We start from the raw sequence: 19,024 nt of genomic DNA on the forward strand, positions 1-19,024 counted from the left end.
CCGAGTCTTGGCGGAAATGATCGGAGCCGTTTAGGTCCACAGAGCTATTTTCATAAATTCTCAGAAATAACCGCTCCGTTCCCAGTCGAGATTCCTAAATTTCTGGAACTTTTGCCCCTACGGCCCCGCCGATATTTTGTCTGAATCGTGCATGTCACGTTCCGGCGGCCGAGCTGTTCCGATCATTCCCGATCTTTCCCGAGTGATCTCAACACGCGTTCTCTGCCCGCAGAGGGCGCGCTGCTTTTGTCGAGTGGACCCCCCCCCCTCCCCACTCCGCCGAAAGTTGCCGAAGTTTCCCGAAACACGCACGCGCGTGGATTGCCGGCCCGGGGGGGGGGATTGTGTGCGCGCGCCGCAGGGAGAGAGAGAAAAAAAACAGCGGCGAATCCGGGCCATTTTTTAAAGATTGTTTTCCGCTCCCGATTATAACATTTTTTTTCTCTGAGGTAAAATTTGGTGCTGTTTCCTCCCCCATTAGTTTTCCCCACACTTTTGTGTGAAATTGGTAGGTGCAGATTCGGATTCTGCTGTGAGTTTGTCTGTTTTGGGGGTAAAAGTGGTCCTTTTATTAAAGGGTTTTTAGCCCCGTGCCGTCGTCCCCTTTCGGCTCGCGCTCGGCCCCGTTCCCGCCGCCGCCTCCTCGAGCCCGATTTGTCCCCCTCCTCCTCCTCCTCCTCCTCCTTCCCTGAAGCAGCCCGACCCGATGGCGGCGGAGGCGGTGGCTGGTAGCGGGTTTGGCCCCGGCCCTGAGCGGATGCTGCGGGGGCTGAAGCGGGACGAGCCGGGAGACGCCGCGGAGGCTGAGGCGAAGAGACAGCGGCTGGAACCGAGCCTGAACCCGGGAGAGAACGGGATGAGCAGCGCGGCCGGACAGGTAAGGGGGAGAAGCGGCCGGATAATCGGCATCAAAATAAAGCAGTAAACATTGCGGGGGGACGGGAATCATGGAGCCGGAGAGGGGCACATGGACTCTGCCCGAGCCGCCCATCGCACACTTTGGGCATGGCTCAACAACGTCTTATCACCGTTCCTTCCCTCACTCTCTATTTTTATTATTTTGTTGCATTGATTGTGTGAGAGTCGAGTTTAATGCTACTTTTGGAGCCAGCGTCACCATTTTAGCATCAATTCATTGGTGCGTTACTCTGCTAAACGTGACCTTCATTAAAACCAAATAATACCCTGTGGCAGGAGGGGAAAACAAGATTTAAAACCCAGCACATATCAGCTCGGGAAAGTCAAATGATGCGGAGATCCTGACTGAAGGATTTCAATTTTCTTTTAATGATACACCAGACAAGCTGTAACTATTTTAAACGTATTTTTATACGCAGGTTGTTCATTTAAAATGGTCCAAACTGCTGCTGTCTATGGTTTAATTAAGTCGTGCTCTACTGCGATAAATGATACCCCAGTCCTAGGGACAGGGCATTTCTTTATACCGCAGTGGACATGTTATGTATATAGCATTGGGGAGGGATATATTTGGGGAGCCTTTTGAAGCTGGAGTCATTTCAGCTGCTAGTTAAGCAGTTGTCTTGTTATCCAAGGGAGTCAACTTCGTATAGTAAAGCCAGATAGATGTCTGGGGAAGAAAATAATGTGTACACCTAACAACAACAACAACTTGCATTCGTATAGTGCCTTTAACGTAGGTAAATGTCCCAAGGTGCTTCACAGGAGCGTAATCAGACAAAAAATGACAACAAGCCAAAGATGGAGATATTGGGAGGGATGACTCAAAGCTTGGTCAAAGAGGCAGGTTTTAAGGAGGGTCCTAAAGGAGGAGGAGAGAAGTGGAGAAGCGGAGGTATTTAGGAAAGGAATATTTGAGCTTAGGGTCTAGACGGCTAAAGGCATAGCCGCCAAAGGTGGGGCAAAGGGAGTGGGGGATGTGTAAGAGGCCAAAGTTGGAAGAATGCAGAGTTCTTGGAAGGTTGTAGGTTTGGAGGAGGTTACTGAGTTAGGGAGTGGTGAGGTCATGGAGGGATTTGAACATGAGAATTTTAAATCGGAGTGATTAGGGAACCGGGGAGCCGATGGGTGAGCTGGACATGGTGCGAGTTGGAATACAGCTAACAGAGTTTTGGTTGAGCTCAAGTTTATGGAGGGTGGAAGATGGGAGGCCGGCCAGGAGAGCATTGGAATAGTCGGATCTGGAGGTAACAAAACCATGGATGAGTCACACTGTGTGTGGGGGGGGGGGCGGAATACTGACTAATGGGGAATTTGCAAATTGTCATCGTAACATCATACAGTAACGTGAAAAGAATCACATTTTGTTTAGTGGGCAAAAAAGTCCAATTACATCTATATTACTTAAGCCATGGGGTAATTCACAATCCAGATATCAATAAAATAGTTGAATCCAAAACTCAGTGGAGATATGTAGAAAATACGTAGATTTCAAACACTGATCATCTATTTCAAACTTCAAAAATCTCTTTAAATGTTCACCATTGTAACTTCTTGTATGAAGATGCTGTTAAGGATTGTTACTGTTTTTTTCAGATAAGGCTGCAGTGCAGGCCACACTGAGGTCTTGATTAGGTGATGCCGAGCTTGGATTTTAAAAGCCTGTCGATTGTAGTAGGAAAGGAAGTTTGAAGAAAGTAAGGAGTTCCACAGTTTTAAAGTTGTGGGACAGGATGAGTTAGAGCCAAAAGTAGTTTGATTTTGAGAGATTATCACTGAATTTGATTTAGTTGCAGTAAACTTAATATTTACAATGGGTTACTGGCTGGCGATAATGTTAATGTCAATTCCCTAGGTCTGGGGGAGAGGGGCTGTGTGTCTGATTTGTTTGAATTATAATCAATATTTTTTTTCCCTGGTGCAAATTGAAAGTTATAATAAGAAACCACAGCCAGTCAACACGATTTTCTTTTTAAAAAGCTGCCTGAATGTTTTTTGCTGATCTTGTAAATTCTTGCATCCCCCCTAGTCAAAGGTGAAGTAGTTAAAAATAACACTGTGCCCCTTCACTCCCAGTGGATTGTTGGAGAGAATCCTAGTGCCTAGTGTATAAGAGATTTTGAAGTCACGAGTCATGTAGGTGAGTGTGTTTTATGAAAAGCTGCCTCAGGTGGAGGGAAAATCAGTGTTCAGTAGAGCATTTCAGTGATTTGAATAGTATTAATTGGGTGTGAAATATTTTTCTTAAAAAAAAGTTTGAGGATATGTTATTTATGTGTATGATCTAGCCACAATCTTCCAAACATCTGTGATACGGGTGCCAGAGGAATGGAGAATTGCAAATGTTATTCCCTTGTTCAAAAAAAGGTGTAAGGATAAACCCAGCAACTATAGGCCAGTCAATTTAACCTTAGTGGTGGGGAATCTTTTAGAAACGATGATCCGGGACAGAATTAACAGTCACTTGGGTGATGGTGGATTGATTAGGGAAAGCCAGCACGGATTTGTTAAAGGCAAATCGTGTTTAACTAACTTGATAGAGTTTTTTGATGAGGTAACAGAGAGGGTAGTTGAGGGCAGTGCGGTTGATGAGGTGTATATGGACTTTCAAAAGACGTTTGATAAAGTGCCACACGATTGTGGCCCGTGGAATAAAGGCGGCAGTAGCAACATGGATGCAGAATTGGCTACGGGACAGGAAACAGAGAGTAGTGGTGAACAATTGTTTTTTGGACTGGAGGGAGGTGTACAGTGGTGTCCCCCAGGGGTCAGTGCTGGAACCACTGCGTTTCTTAATATATATTAATGATTTGGACTTGGGTGTACAGGGCACAATTTCAAAATTTGCGGATAACGCAAAATTTGGAAGCGTAGTAAACAGTGAGGAGGATAGTGATAGACTGCAAGAGGATATCGATAGGCTGGTGGAATGGGCGGACACATGGCAGATGAAATTTAACGCTGAAAAATGTGAAGTGATACATTTTGGTAGGAAGAACGAGGAGAGGCAATATAAACTAGAGGGCATAATTCTAAAAGGGGTACAGGAACAGAGAGACCTGGGGCTATATATGCACAAATTGTTGAACGTGGCAGGGCAGGTTGAGAAAGTGGTTTTAAAAAAACATACGGGATCCTGGGCTTTATAAATAGAGGCATAGAGTACAAAAGTATGGAAGTCACGACGAACCTTTATTAATCACTGGTTTGGCCACAATTGGAGTATTGTGTCCAGTTCTGAGCACCGCACTTTAGGAAAGATGTGAAGGCCTTAGAAAGGGGGCAGAAAAGATTTACTAGAATGATTTCAGGGATGAGGGACTTTAGTTACGTGGATCGACTGGAGAAGCTGGAGTTGCTCTCCTTGGAACAGGGACGGTTGCGAGGAGATTTGATAGAGGTATTAAAAATCATGAACGGTCTAGACAGAGTAGATAGAGAGAAACTGTTCCCAATGATGGAAAGATCAAGGACCAGAGGACATAGACTTAAGGTGATTGACAAAAGAACTAAAGGTGACATCAGGAAACACTTTTTTACACAGCGAGTGGTTAGGATCTGGAATGCACTGCCCGAGGGGTTGGTGGAGGCAGATTCAATCATGGCCTTCAAAAGGGAACTGGATAAGTACTTTAAAGGAAAAAATTTGTAGGGCTACGGGTAAAGGGCAGGAGAGTGGGACTAGCTGGATTGCTCTTGCGTAGAACTGGCATGGACTCGACAGGCCGAATAGCCTCCTTCTGTGCTGTAACCATTCTATGAATCTATGAAAGAAAAAACTTGCATTTATGTAGAGCTTTATTAAGTCTCTCAGAATGACCCAAAGCACGTTATGTACAATGCAGTCACTATTGTTATGTAGGCATACGTGGCAGCCATTTTGTGCACAGTTAGATCTTGCAAACATCAACGAGAAGAATGGCTAGTTAATTTATTTTTTCTCATCTTGGTTGAGGGAAGAATGTTGGCCAAGATACTAGGGAAGCTTCTTGCTGTTCAAATAGTGACATGGGATCTTTAATGTCATTCAGAGCCATTGAAGTAGCAAGATGTAGCTTTGTTTAACCACTTATCCAAAGGATGGTGCCTCTGATGATACAGGGCTCCTTGTGGATTGATAGATTTTTGTTAGGTAAGGGTATTAAGGGATATGGGACCAAGGCTGGTTAAGACACAGATCATCCATGCTCTAATTGAATGACGGAATAGGCTCGAGGGGCTGAATGGCCTAACCCTTTCCTATGCTCCTTCAGTACTGCCCTGCTAGTCTAGATTGCATGATCAAGTCCTGGAATGGGGTTTGAATCAACACTGACTCAGAGGTGAGATTATTACAAATTGAGCTAAATTGACAATGTGGACAAATACACTTCTTGTGTGAAGTCCTTAGTTTATCTCCCAATGCCAACACCACCAGTGACAAATCATCAATACTTCAGCCTAGTTTATTCAGTTCAAAATGCAGAAGGCAGATCAAGTTTGGAAAGACCAGATATAGACAACAGCTTGCATTCATATAGTGCCTTCAACGTAGAAAAACAATGTAAGGCACTTCACAGAAGCATAATCAGATCAAAATTGACACCAAACCAAAGAAGGGAATATTAGGAGGGCTGCCTAAAAGCTTGGACAAAGAGGTGGGTTTTAAGTAGATTCTTAAAGGGAGAGAGAGGCAGGGAGGTTTAGCGAGGGAATTCTAGAGCTTAGGGCCTAGATGGTCGAAGGCAATGCTGGTTGTTTTTCATATTTCAGGTGAAAGTTTTATTATGCCTGCCTGCAATTCTAGTGGTAGCACTGTTGATACTTTCTTGTTTTGTTGGCAGCAGATTACTGGAAAACATCATGCATATTATGTACTCTGAACAAATATCCCACCTCAATATGTAAAAAAAACTTGGCGCCACAGTGAAATGCAGACCAATGTATCGATTTATGTTTGTCTCTGCATTTTTATTCAGTCTATTCCATTATACATTGTACATTTAAATAACACCTGCAGCAGCAGAATACATAAATGCTGAGTTTAATAATTTAGGCCTTTCTCTGTAACTGGGCTAACTGGACAATGAGTGTTTGCTTTGTTTATTGCTGTGTTGCAATGCTATGTTTTAAATAACTGCTCTCGAGTTAGCTAACGACAATCAGGGCAGCAGAAGGAGCTTTGCAGCAGGCCTCTGCCTCTGGTAGGAAGGACAACATTTTTCAGGGTTCCCATTCCTGATTGTTGTCCAGCACCCCAGCTAGAAGTGCACATGTGGATGTGAGATGTGGTTAGGATTAGGCTCAGCTGTGATTGAGTGCATGAATACTCTGCTGACATTCACCATTTAGGCATACGTGAAGGAACACATTTGGATCAGGTACTGGGGGCTTCAGGCACTTGTGGAACTATGTCCCGCAAAGAGTTGGGGACTTCGAGAAGAGGAGAGAAAATTTAAAAATAAGATCTAGCTGCTGCGCTTGTTCCATGACATGATGGCAGTGCAAGTCTAAACAGAAAAGTGAAAAAGTTTTATCCCTTCTTGAGCCCCATGTAGAATATGTAAGGTTAAAAATACGAATGCCTCCAGTGTACAACTTGGAATTGATTTTGGACTATAGTTGACAAGATTATAATGCTTGATCTCTTGAGATAAAATTACTGTGCTGTAGTACCTATTGAATTGTAAAATTGTGCTCCTCTTCAACAAACATCAGCAACAGCCTGCTCAGTGATTTATAGCAATGCAACAGATTGATTTATCACTGTGAATTATTTGAAAATCTATGTAGTATATTTCAGAATTAATTGAAAGGCTATTCAGATTCTATTTGGAGGGGAGACAACATGCTGGAATACATAGGATGTCACTCTTGGCAGTGAGTTCTGTGCATCCTTTCACACGTGACATTCCTGTTTTAAAAGAATGTCCATTGTCCATGAGATAAGGAGATCTCAACAGTCCGTGGAAGAACAGGTGTAACTGTTAGCCCCGAGAGCTCCTCTACATTACGTAGTTCTTCCAAGCACAGATGTTTAGGAATTGCTTTTGCGCTGTGTTGGTACCAAGTGCACCTATGAGCACTTGACTTCTAAGACAAGTTAGTCACTGTCGATCATTGACTGGATTAGATGGGGAGTGGAAGTGTAGTTGGGAAAAGGACTGAATTTTAATCCCTTTCATCAAATTGAAGAATCTTTTCCCCTCACTCACTGTTTTTGCTGGCCAGTTGAGTGTGAAACATTTACATTATTTACATATTTAATGTTTAATGATTTATTGCACAGCTTTTTAAAAAAAACCTAAAAATGGAAAGTATTATCAACTGTCAGGTTGCCAACAGGAAAAAGTAATGTTGTATGATAGAATAATAGGATAAATTGTTGATGCAAAAGTTCAAAGAAAGTTTTCAATTAAATGTGCCATTTGACATCTCCAATCTCCAGCAAGTGCCATATGTCTTCAAATTAAAACTGCAGACTAGGATCATAGAGGATGATCTTAAATTAATGAACAGTAAATTTAGGGCAACTATTGGGAGATATTCTTTGCTTGGAATGGTAATCTGCTGGGCAGGGTGGTGGGCATAGAATCCTTGGCAATGTTCAAAATGTATTGAATCTACAGTTGGGGTTGGAGTGTTGGAGAGATGTAATTCATTGGACCAAGGTGGCCTTCTCTTAACTGGCTTTTCTTATATATGTTAAATAATCTTGCATCTTCATGAAAATAGTCCTTCACACCCTTTCTACAGATTATCAGTGAAGACGTACTCGTCAGATTCACATCCAAATGAATATTTTCATTCATGTAATTTGCAGTGCATAGCCTTGCATGCTCTTTGACACCACTGCTTGTATTCCTCTTGGGGTTACTGTACTTCCAACCTACCTTGCTGAAATCTAGTGAAATTCCTACTTGCTGCTGGCAGATAGTGTTTTTTGTTAAATGATCTCATGCATGTGATATTTTTAGTAGCCAGTTTACATGAAATGTAGCCTCAGATTTCAGGAAATGGGCTTAGTGCTTTTTCTATCTGAGAGATATGTATTTCCCCCCCCCCACCCCAAACATTCTTGTACTTTAAAACTTAATGAAACCCTATTTGATGGCAGTAATGAAAATGTTGGGTAATTCTGGGATTAGGACTTGTGATGAGGAGGTTATGAAGCTGGTGTGCCATCTATAGAATTGTACAGAACCCAGACTAAAGGGAACATGGTTTCTTGTTGAGAAAACAACTAAAATTTAAACAACGCTGATTATTTCTTGTGATTTTATTTAAAAACATGCTCAGTAACTTGGCAGTTTCTTGGTTTTTGTGGAGAGATGGCTATCTTAGAGTATGCTTTATAAGTTGGCTGAGATTTGCATTGCAACGCTCCTGGGCCCAACAGTGCCTAATCCATTCCAGATCATGACAGATAAAGCTTGTTTCATTGCTGCTTATCCAGTTTAGAATGGACAAAGCTGCTTTAGCTGGGATTGTACAAATCAGATCAGTAACATTATGTCACTGCTTTTCGACATATAGTAAGTACTATGTGCCTTTGCTCAGCCATAAATCTTAAATTTGCAATGGTAGCTTTGCAGTATGAAAATTATTAATATATTACAATCTATAATATACATATATTAGCTGGTCACCCGTGGTGTTGCTCAAGAAGTTTGAAGTGCAGTTGTGATATTTAGCATGGTCTCATTCTGAGTGGGGGAATCGCATATGGGGCAGGGGAGATGGAGTAAGCTTCCTTGGTTGAACAGTAGAGGGTGGAAAGAAATATGCCACTTGACTTGACGGTTACAGCATCATAGCCTGAAATTAGTGCAGCACTTGGTAATAGCCCAGTGACAATAGAAATATGACCGTTCCCAAAAAAGAGTGAATGCATTTCCAGTGTGAATTGCTCAGTGTGCTTACACATGCATGTATGGAATGCTTGCCACCTGTCCTCAGCATATTGTGAACAAGGTACAGTAACTAACTTTTTAGTTTCCATTGCGTTGGCTGAATCAATGTCTTAGAAATCAGTATCTTCTGTTTTTTTCAGTTGCTAGTTTAGTTGTCCAGTGGTTCCTGGAGTTTTTATAAGTGGAGTATATTTTTCTCGTTCTTCTCCAATTTCTCCCTTTCACTTAAGGGCATTAACTCTTACTAGTCTAGATGCAACAAATGTGATTGCCCCTGCAATTCCATTCAAATGAGCACTTTTATTGTGTGAACCTAGACAGGCTGTTCAGTTGAGGGGAGCATCACAGCTGAGCTTAACGTTTCTTCTCCCCTTTATTCACGCCTGCATGCTTTCCAGTGGGTCTCACAGGATAACCGTGAGTAGTGAGAACCTGGCTTTTTTTCCAGCTCCTTAATCCTGAAGCTAATTGTAGCGCCCCAACTACCAGTCTTCCGAGACCAGGTGATTCACTATAGATCGAACCTTTTAGTCTTTATGGCTTGTTATGTGTGCTGGGTTTACCAACCGAGTCACTGGGAGAGTCTGAAGGTGGATTTGTTTGCTGCCACAATAACAATTTCTCCTGAATTTTATGGTTGGCATAACTTCTTCCTCATGCCATCAGATGATTATAATACCTACTTTTGGGAAATGAAAATTGTGCTATGCTTGGCTTTTGTGCATTTACACTGGCTTTGAGGAATGCTTTGATGTTCCATTGTTGGGAGTTGATTTGTGGTTTTTCTTATGAGTACACTTTAAATCCTGGTTATGGAGTTAATTTAATGGGAAATTGAGAACACTTGAAGTCAGTTTTTCAAATGGTGTATCAGTATTAACATATTAACATCGAGCGGGAGGAGGTATTGGCGGTTTTAGCAGGCCTAAAAATGGATAAATCCCCAGGCCCGGACGAAATGTATCCCAGGCTACTGTGTGAGGCAAAGGAGGAGATTGCGGGGGCTCTGACACATATATTCAGAACCTCTCTGGCCACAGGGGATGTGCCAGAGGACTGGAGAACCGCTAATGTAATACCATTATTCAAGAAGGGGAGTAGGGAAAAACCGGGGAACTACAGGCCAGTGAGCCTAACATCAGTGGTAGGAAAATTATTGGAAAAAATTCTGAAGGACAAAATTAGTCTCCACTTGGAGAAGCAAGGATTAATCAGGGATAGTCAACATGGCTTTGTCAAGGGAAGATCATGTCTGACTAATTTGATTGAATTTTTTGAGGAGGTGACTAGGCGTGTGGATGAGGGTAACGCAGTGGATGTGGTATACATGGATTTCAGTAAGGCCTTCGATAAAGTCCCCCACAGGAGACTGGTCAAGAAGGTACGAGCCCATGGAATCCAGGGTGCCTTGGCACTTTGGATACAAAACTGGCTTAGTGGCAGAAGGCAGAGGGTGATGGTCGAAGGTTGTTTTTGTGACTGGAAGCCTGTGGCCAGTGGGGTACCACAGGGATCGGTGCTGGGTCCCTTGCTGTTTGTGGTCTACATTAATGACTTGGATATGAATGTAAAAGGTATGATCAGTAAGTTTGCTGATGATACAAAGATTGGTAGGGTGGTAAATAGCGAGGAGGATAGCCTCAGTCTGCAGGACGATATAGATGGGTTGGTCAGATGGGCGGAACAGTGGCAAATGGAATTTAACCCGGAAAAGTGCGAGGTGATGCACTTTGGAGGGACTAACAAGGCAAGGGAATACACAATGAATGGGAGGACCCTAGGCAAGACAGAGGGTCAGAGGGATCTTGGTGTGCAAGCTCACAGATCCCTGAAGGCGGCGGAACAGGTAGATAAGGTGGTAAAGAAGGCATATGGGATACTTGCCTTTATTAGCCGAGGCATAGAATATAAGAGCAAGGAGGTTATGATGGAGCTGTATAAAACACTGGTTAGGCCACAGCTGGAGTACTGTGTGCAGTTCTGGTCGCCACACTACAGGAAGGATGTGATCGCTTTGGAGAGGGTGCAGAGGAGATTCACCAGGATGTTACCAGGGCTGGAGCGCTTCAGCTATGAAGAGAGACTGGGAAGATTGGGTTTGTTTTCCTTGGAGCAGAGGAGGCTGAGGGGGGACATGATTGAGGTGTACAAAATTATGAGGGGCACAGATAGGATGGATACTAAGGAGCTTTTTCCCTTCGTTGAGGGTTCTATAACAAGGGGACATAGATTCAAGGTAAAAGGCGGGAGGTTTAGAGGGGATTTGAGAAAGAACTTTTTCACCCAGAGGGTGGTTGGAGTCTGGAACTCACTGCCTGAAAGGGTTGTGGAGGCAGGAACCCTCACAACATTCAAGAAGCATTTGGATGAGCTCTTGAAATGCCATAGCATACAAGGCTACGGACCAAATGCTGGAATATGGGATTAGAGTAGACAGGGCTGATGGCCGGCGCGGACACGATGGGCCGAAGGGCCTCTATCCGTGCTCTATGACTCTGAGTATTCAAATTGGAAAATTTAGGAGATTACATTATTTGTAACTCCCACTTACTTGATTTGTGTTCTTGGTGACTTTTAATTATTGGTGAGGCAGGGGTTGTCTGAATGTGTTCTGTCCAATTAGTGTAACTCTCAAATAATTGGTTAAAAAGGACTGCTGTCTAACTTTAAACTAATGTTCTCCACAATGGAGTACAGCTCATTTATGAAGTCTTCAGTCTTTGAGGTTTGCAGCTGTTAACCTTTGACATTTGTAATCTATATCTTGTGAAATAAAAAAGGAGCGGTTGATTTTTTTTTCCCCGGAAGAAGCTACACGGATAGTCACATTTTTAATTGCAGTTTACTATTTGGAAGCTGAAAATGTTAATAAATGCTCAATTTGTTGCTCTATATTTTTCTTATGAATTGAATTTCCTACAGTGACTAGCACAGAAATTTCCATTGTTCTTTGCTGATCTGGATGGTGTTCTTTTTGCTAATCATTGATCAGGAGGATCTTATAATGTACAATTCCAGCACTTAATGTATGAAACGTCACAGCTGTGGTGCTTAATCTGAACCATTAGTGGTACGTGGGAGAGGATCCACAATATGCAGGCAAGTATGATACAGCCAGTACTAAATACGTCTCGGTATAATGTTACGACTTGATATTAACACTAGTCTGTTATGCTAAGATCAGTACATTTGGTAGCAGACTAATGTCAGGAGTGTGACTTGTTTGAGGAGGAACCAATAAATGCTTTCTAACATCAGTGTATGCTGTGATCTCTGCTTGCATGTACATTAAGTTTTTTTTGGTCGCTTCGGTTTTCTCTCCTATTGTTAGTGGTGGAGGGAAGCCTACAGCAAGAACTTATAGAAACATAGAATTGTATAGCGCATGAGGTTGTTTGACCCATCGTGCCTCACTGACTCAAAGAGCGGTCCACTTAGCCCCATTCCTTTTCCCCGGTAGTTATAGAAGAAAGTAATAGTCTCGTTATAAAGTTCTTGGACATTTTAAAAAAATGTAATCTTGCCAACATGGAGGCCCTCATATAAGTTCTCCCTTCCTTTTAGTCATGGGGGGAAAATCGGGGGGAATATTGCAGCTGAGCTCAATCCTGCCCTTATTGGACATCCAGACTTTCTTTTAGCAGGGGTTACTGGATGGTGATGGTTAGCAGAAACCCAAGCTAATTAAAAGAAACCCTTTCTGTAAGTTGAGGAGTACAAAGGCCAGTTGCGGTGCCCCCAACTGAATGAAGCTTCTTGTGAAGGCTTTTAGTGAGGTACCTACACGAAACGCCAAGTACTTGCTTTTATTATCTTGGCAGATGTGCATGGCTTAAGTATCGTGCAACTGTTAAGTTTGTCATCACCTGGTTGTGCTGATCTGTGTTTCTGCAGCTTATGCTTCATTCCTTCCACCCTGCATTGTCGGAGGTATCATCTTTTGGATGAGACATTAAACTGAGGCTCTATTTAAGTGGATGCAAAAGAACAGTGAGGAGCCCCCTCTTGTTATCCTTGTCAACATTCCTCCCTCAACCAACACTATCAAAAAACAGTTTAACTGTTCATTCAAGTAAAAAGCAAAATATTGCTGATGTTGAAAATCTGAAACAAAATCAAAAAATGCTGTTTACATTTTAGTGCATATGATATGTAAACTTGCCTGTTCTCTCCACAGATGCTGACTGACTGACCTGTGTATTTCCAACGCTTTCTGTTTTTATCATTTGTCATTTGTATTATTATTGTCTGTTTATGGTAACTTGTATGCACATTGTATTTGCCTGCATAGCAACAGTGATGACACTTTAAAAATAGTTAATTGGCTATGAATTGGGGCGTCCAGAGCACAGGAAAGGTGCTATGTAAATGCAACTTCTTTCTTGATAATCCCCTTGTAATAGTGGAGGAATGTCAGCTGCTGTTATGGCTTCTACAGTTAGCATTCATTAATATCTCCCCTTTTTTCCACAATCCCTTTTTTATATTTTTCCCAGCAGCTTCCCTCACCTTTCTCCGTACAGGTTTTGTAGAGTTTGATTTTTAATAATCTGCTTAAAGTTTTGCTAATCCATTTAGGGTCACATTCATTAATCTGCATTTGCTAGTCTTTTATATGTTCTTAAAAGTATTTGACTTGTCCTAACTAAGACATTCGAGAGCATTACTGCGCTACCTGGTACATTTGTTTAAACTCTCCCTCATTCTGTTGAAGTTGGCCCTTTTATGGTTGTGTATGCCTGGGTGTTGGTTTACCTCGGATCAAGTTAAATTTAATCAGATTATGGTATTAGCTTGTTGAGATTGATTTACCTGTCTTGGCATTTACTAGGACACTGGGTTAGAAAGCAGTTCTGCATTTCATTCACTAGCTCAGATTCCAGACTATTGGATGTCTACAGCACAGAAACAGGCCATTCAGCCCAATTTGTCTCTGCTTCACATGAGCCTCCTCCCTCCCTACTTCATCTAATGCTATCAGCATATCCTTCTATTCCTTTCTCCCTCGTGTGTCATCTAGCTTCCCCTTAAATGCATCTATGCTAGTTGCCTCAACTACTCCTTGTGGTAGTGAGTTCCACATTCTTACAACTCTTTGGATAAAGAAGTTTCTCCTGAATTACCTATTGGATTTATTAGTGACCATCTTATGTTTATGGCCCCATATCTTATATTTGTGGCCCCTACTTTAAATTAACCTCTATTCCTTCCTCTATATTAATTAATCTTCTTGATTCTGCCTTGTTCACAAGCAGCCAATCTCTCCTGTACCAACTTGGTTTACCCAAAAGGTATGTGTTGTTTATAAAACCAGCACCATTTGACCTGAATCAACTGCTTAGCCACTCTTACTTCCATAATTCTATTTGTGAGTTCTTCCTTTTCAAAGACTGTTAGTAAGTACACCGCTTTAGAGTCCCTCTCTTTTTTGGTAGATTGAATCCAATTACCAAGGGATTGAATACTGCCTAATACATTTATTTAGAATCATACAGCATAGAAGGAGGCCATTTGGCCCATTATGTCTGTGCTGGTTCTTCGAAAGAGATATCCAATGAATCCCACTCCCCTGCTCGTTCTCCATAACGCTGCACATTTCTCCTTTTCAAGTATATATCCAATTCCCTTTTGAAAGTTACTACTAAATTTCCTCCCACCACCCTTTCAGGTAGTGCATTCCAGATCATAACTCGCTGTAAAAAAATTGTTCCTCTTATCCCCTCTGTGTCCCTTGGTTACCGACCCTCCTGCCAGTGGAAGCAGTTTCTCCCTATCTACTCGATCAAAGTCCCTCATAATTTTGAACACCACTATTAAATCTCCCCATAACCTCTGAATCAGGAGAACAATCCCAGCTTCTCCAATCTCTCCACTTAACTGAAGTCACTCATCCCTGGTACCATTCTAGTAAATCATCTCTGCTCCCTCTCCAAGGCCTTGACATCCTTCCTAAAGTGTGGCACCCAGAATTGGACACATTATTCTAGCTGAGTGATTTATAAAGATTTACCATAATTTCCTTGTTTTTGTACTCAATGCCTCCATTTATAAAGCCACTGTTTACTAAATTTCCAAGCTTTTTATCTATAAAAAAAATTCTGAGCTGGATATTTCAAATTTACTAGTGATTTGTAAAGAACTTTATTGCAGCTACTTGGCATGAAATCTATTGAGAAGCAAATGTTCAAGAAGTTTGGGGACCTTGATCTGGGGAATGAGCGAGACGTGCAGATGTTTGCCAGTGCACAGTGCTCGTTTAACTCCTGGGTGCATCTCTTTGTATTTCCTGTGATTATCAGGCTGAAGCAGCCCTTTGAGCTGCTGAAAATTGTGCTGTTTTACTGTTGACCCCAACTGATGTCATGGTATTCCATCTGTGCCTGGCTATATTTTACCTATTCATTCTTGCATGGGTTGTTTTTGATCATTGATTTGGTGAGATATAAATCGTTGTGGTCAGACCTTCACCAGACTGAAGATTGATATGGAATTTTAAGTGATTGAGTGTATAGGTATCATCCAGATGTTTCTTTGCCATGAGTAATGTTTGTGAGTGGAAATATAAATTATGTTTAAGTGAATATCAATACCATGGCTTCAACACAATGTGAAATGAGGGAGGGAAATTCCTTTCAGAGTAACAGGGTAAATTGAAAAAAGTGGAGTTAGTTAAACAATTTTGTTCTGTTTTGTTTTGAATTTAAACTTTGGGCACTTTTTTCACCAATTGGCATTTTGGATATACAAATACTGTAGGACTTTAATAGTAATTTGCAAATAATTCCTGTACTAGAATCATAGAATCATAGAATCATAGAAGTTACAACATGGAAACAGGCCCTTCGGCCCAACATGTCCATGTCGCCCAGTTTATACCACTAAGCTAGTCCCAATTGCCTGCACTTGGCCCATATCCCTCGATACCCATCTTCCCCATGTAACTGTCCAAATGCTTTTAAAAGACAAAATTGTACCCGCCTCTACTACTGCCTCTGGCAGCTCGTTCCAGACACTCACCACCCTTTGAGTGAAAAAATTGCCCCTCTGGATCCTTTTGTATCTCTCCCCTCTCACCTTAAATCTGTGCCCCCTCGTTATAGACTCCCCTACCTTTGGGAAAAGATTTTGACTATCGACCTTATCTATGCCCCTCATTATTTTATAGACTTCTATAAGATCACCCCTTAACCTCCTACTCTCCAGGGAATAAAGTCCCAGTCTGTCTAACCTCTCCCTGTAAGTCAAACCATCAAGTCCCGGTAGCATCCTAGTAAATCTTTTCTGCACTCTTTCTGTACTATGGCAGAATAACTCTCTGGGGAAATTTTGGATCATTCTGAACAACTGTGGTGGTGGGAGGGGGTTGTTTTATTGCATATCAAGACTTTTTTGCTGATCTTTCCTTTGCTGAAGGCACTGATTCTTGCAGTGGTATAGTTCCATGGTTACTGGTCATCCTCTGGTACCTTGCCCAAGTGGTCATTCTTTGTCTGAAGCTAGCTATGTTGGCAAGCTATTTGGTTGTGGGATTCCATCCAACCCAACCAAGATCTGTCCTCCCTATCATCCACATATGTGAATTGCCAAGCTGGAGTCATTGGATATTGATCAGGAATGGGAACCCTGCCTGACTTCTGACAGCTTGTATTTATATAGCACCTTTAATGTAAAGAAACATCACAAGACACTTCACAGATAGGCATAGGGAGGGTTAGGAGGGGTGACCAAACATTGGTTGAACACAGCACAGAAGGAGGCCATTGCCCCATTGTCAGCTCTGTCAGAGCAATTGGATCAGCCACCCATTTTACACCCCTCAATGGAAAGTAAAATCGAGCAGGGTGTAAAGCTTGATGGCTGAGATCCGATCTCGTCGGTTTCCTGCTGGGCTGCGTAGATTAAGATCACCCCTGAAGTGGTAGTTGAGAAAGACAGATGGGTTAAGGGTAGGTTTTTGTGAGAGATAATGATGGCAATTTTACATCGACTTGCATTGAATCTACAAGACAGAAACAGGCCATTCGGCACAATAGTTCTATGCCGGCGTTTATGCTCCACACACAGGAACAGGAGTAGGCCATTTAGCCACACGAGCCTGTTTCGCCATTCAGTGAGATCTGTGACCTAACTCCATATACCCACTGTAGCCCGATATCCCCTAATGCCTTTGGTTAACAAAAATCTATCAATCTCAGGTTTAAAATTAACAATTGAGCTAGCATCAACTGCCGATTGCGAAAGAGAATTCCAAACTTCTACCACCCTTTGTGTGTAGAAGTATTTCCTAACTTCACTCCTGAAAGTCCTGGCTCTAATCTTTAGGCTATGTCCCCTAGTCCTAGACTCCCCAACCAGTGGAAATAGTTTATCTCTATCTACCCTATCAGTTCCCCTTAGTATCTTGAAAACTTCAATCAAATCACCCCTTAATCTTCTAAACTCCAGGGAATGCAACCCTAGTTTGTGTAATATCGCCTCGTAATTTAACCCTTGGAGTCTAGGTGTCATTCTAGTTAATCTACGCTGCACTCCCTCCATGGCCAATATATCCTTCCTAAGGTGCGGTGCCCAGAACTGAACAAGTATTCCAGGCGTGGTCTAACCAGGGCTTTGTATAGCTGTAGCATAACTTCTACCCCCTTGTATTCTAGTCCTCTAGATATAAAGGCCAGCATTTCATTAGCCTTTTTGATTATTTTCTGTACCTGTCCATGACATTTTAATGATCTATATACATGGACCCCTAAATCTCTTTAGAACTCCACTCTTTCGAGCTTGTCACCATTTAGAAAGTAATCTGATCTGTTTTTAGGTCCAAAGTGGATGACCACATGTGCCTCCTCCCTCCCTTCATCTAACCCTATAACGATACCCTCCAATCCTTTTTCCCTCATGTGCTCATCTAGCTTCCCCTTAAATGCATCTATGCTATTTGCCTCAACTACTCCTTGTGGTAGCAAGTTCCACATTCTTACCACTCTTCGGGTAAAGAAGTTTCTCCTGAATTCCCTATTGGATTTATTAGAGACGATCTTGTATTAATGACTACTAGTTTTGGACTCTCGCACAAGGTGGAAACATTTTCTCTACATCTATCCATTCAAACCCTTATCTTAAAGACCTCTATCAGGCCATCCCTCAGCCTTTTCTTTTCTAGAGCAAGGAGCCTCAGCCTTTCCGGATAAGTATATCCTCTCAGTTCTGGTGTCATCCTTGTGAATCTTTTTTGCAACTTCACCAATGCCTCTACGTCCTTTTTATAACATGGAGACCAGAACTGTGCCAGTACTCCAAGACTGGTCTAACCAAGGTTCTATGCAAGTTTAACATATTTTGAAGGAGAGAGGAGGGGTGCCTGAAGAAAGGAAGCTGTTGACAATGTCGCCAGTGAGGGGGAGTTGAGTGATCAGGCGTTGTTTGGGGAAGGAGTTATGGGAGCAGGCGGTGGGTCTAATGGGTGAGAGGATTTCTGGCCTCTATGGCTTAGATGTGGAGATGCCGGTGATGGACTGGGGTGGACAAATGTAAGGAATCTTACAACACCAGGTTATAGTCCAACAATTTTATTTTAAAATCACAAGCTTTCGGAGATTATCTCCTTCGTCAGGTGAGTGAGTGAAAGGTTCTCAAATTGCATATCTTATATTAGGCTGGGACACGCTCATACCAATCAAAGGTGTCGTTGGTGTTCAGACAGGTCAGCCATGGAAAACAGCTCTGAATACACAATGGGCCAGACCACAAAGCCAGAGAGAGAGAGACCCGAAAGGCAGAGAGAGAGAAAATGTCCAGTTGTATTAAAAACAGATAACTTTTTTTCCCCCTGCTGGTGGGGTTACGTGTAGCGTGACATGAACCCAAGATCCCGGTTGAGGCCATCCTCATGGGTGCGGAACTTGGCTATCAATTTCTGCTCGACGATTTTGCGTTGTCGTGTGTCTCGGAGGCCGCCTTGGAGAACGCTTACCCGAAGATCGGTGGCTGAATATCCTTGACTGCTAAAGTGTTCCCCGACTGGGAGGGAACCCTCCTGTCTGGCGATTGTTGCGTGGTGTCCGTTCATCCGTTGTCGCAGTGTCTGCATGGTCTCGCCAATGTACCATGCTCCGGGGCATCTATGGCTTAGTACTATATCAGGCAATGCCTTGTCCCTTGGAAGAAATACATTCCAATTTTAGTCATGTGGCAAAGTGCTCATTAGGTCCAAAACCACA

At 42.4% G+C, this 19,024-nt stretch overlaps 1 protein-coding gene across 6 annotated transcripts in view; it reads left to right on the forward strand.

Annotated features, from left to right (window-relative positions):
* The first annotated feature begins 343 nt into the window (after positions 1 to 343).
* LOC137305457 (RNA binding protein fox-1 homolog 2-like) overlaps positions 344 to 19,024 on the forward strand; it is a 246,542-nt gene continuing 227,861 nt past the window's right edge. For all 6 annotated transcript variants that reach the window (XM_067974292.1, XM_067974291.1, XM_067974295.1 and 3 more), the window contains exon 1: positions 344 to 877. In XM_067974292.1, coding sequence (XP_067830393.1) covers positions 707 to 877 — 171 coding nt within the window. In that variant the 5' untranslated portion in view covers positions 344 to 706. The remainder of the gene's footprint in view (positions 878 to 19,024) is intronic.

This window comes from Heptranchias perlo, chromosome 40 (genome assembly GCF_035084215.1).
Source record: "Heptranchias perlo isolate sHepPer1 chromosome 40, sHepPer1.hap1, whole genome shotgun sequence".
NCBI lineage: Eukaryota > Metazoa > Chordata > Chondrichthyes > Hexanchiformes > Hexanchidae > Heptranchias > Heptranchias perlo.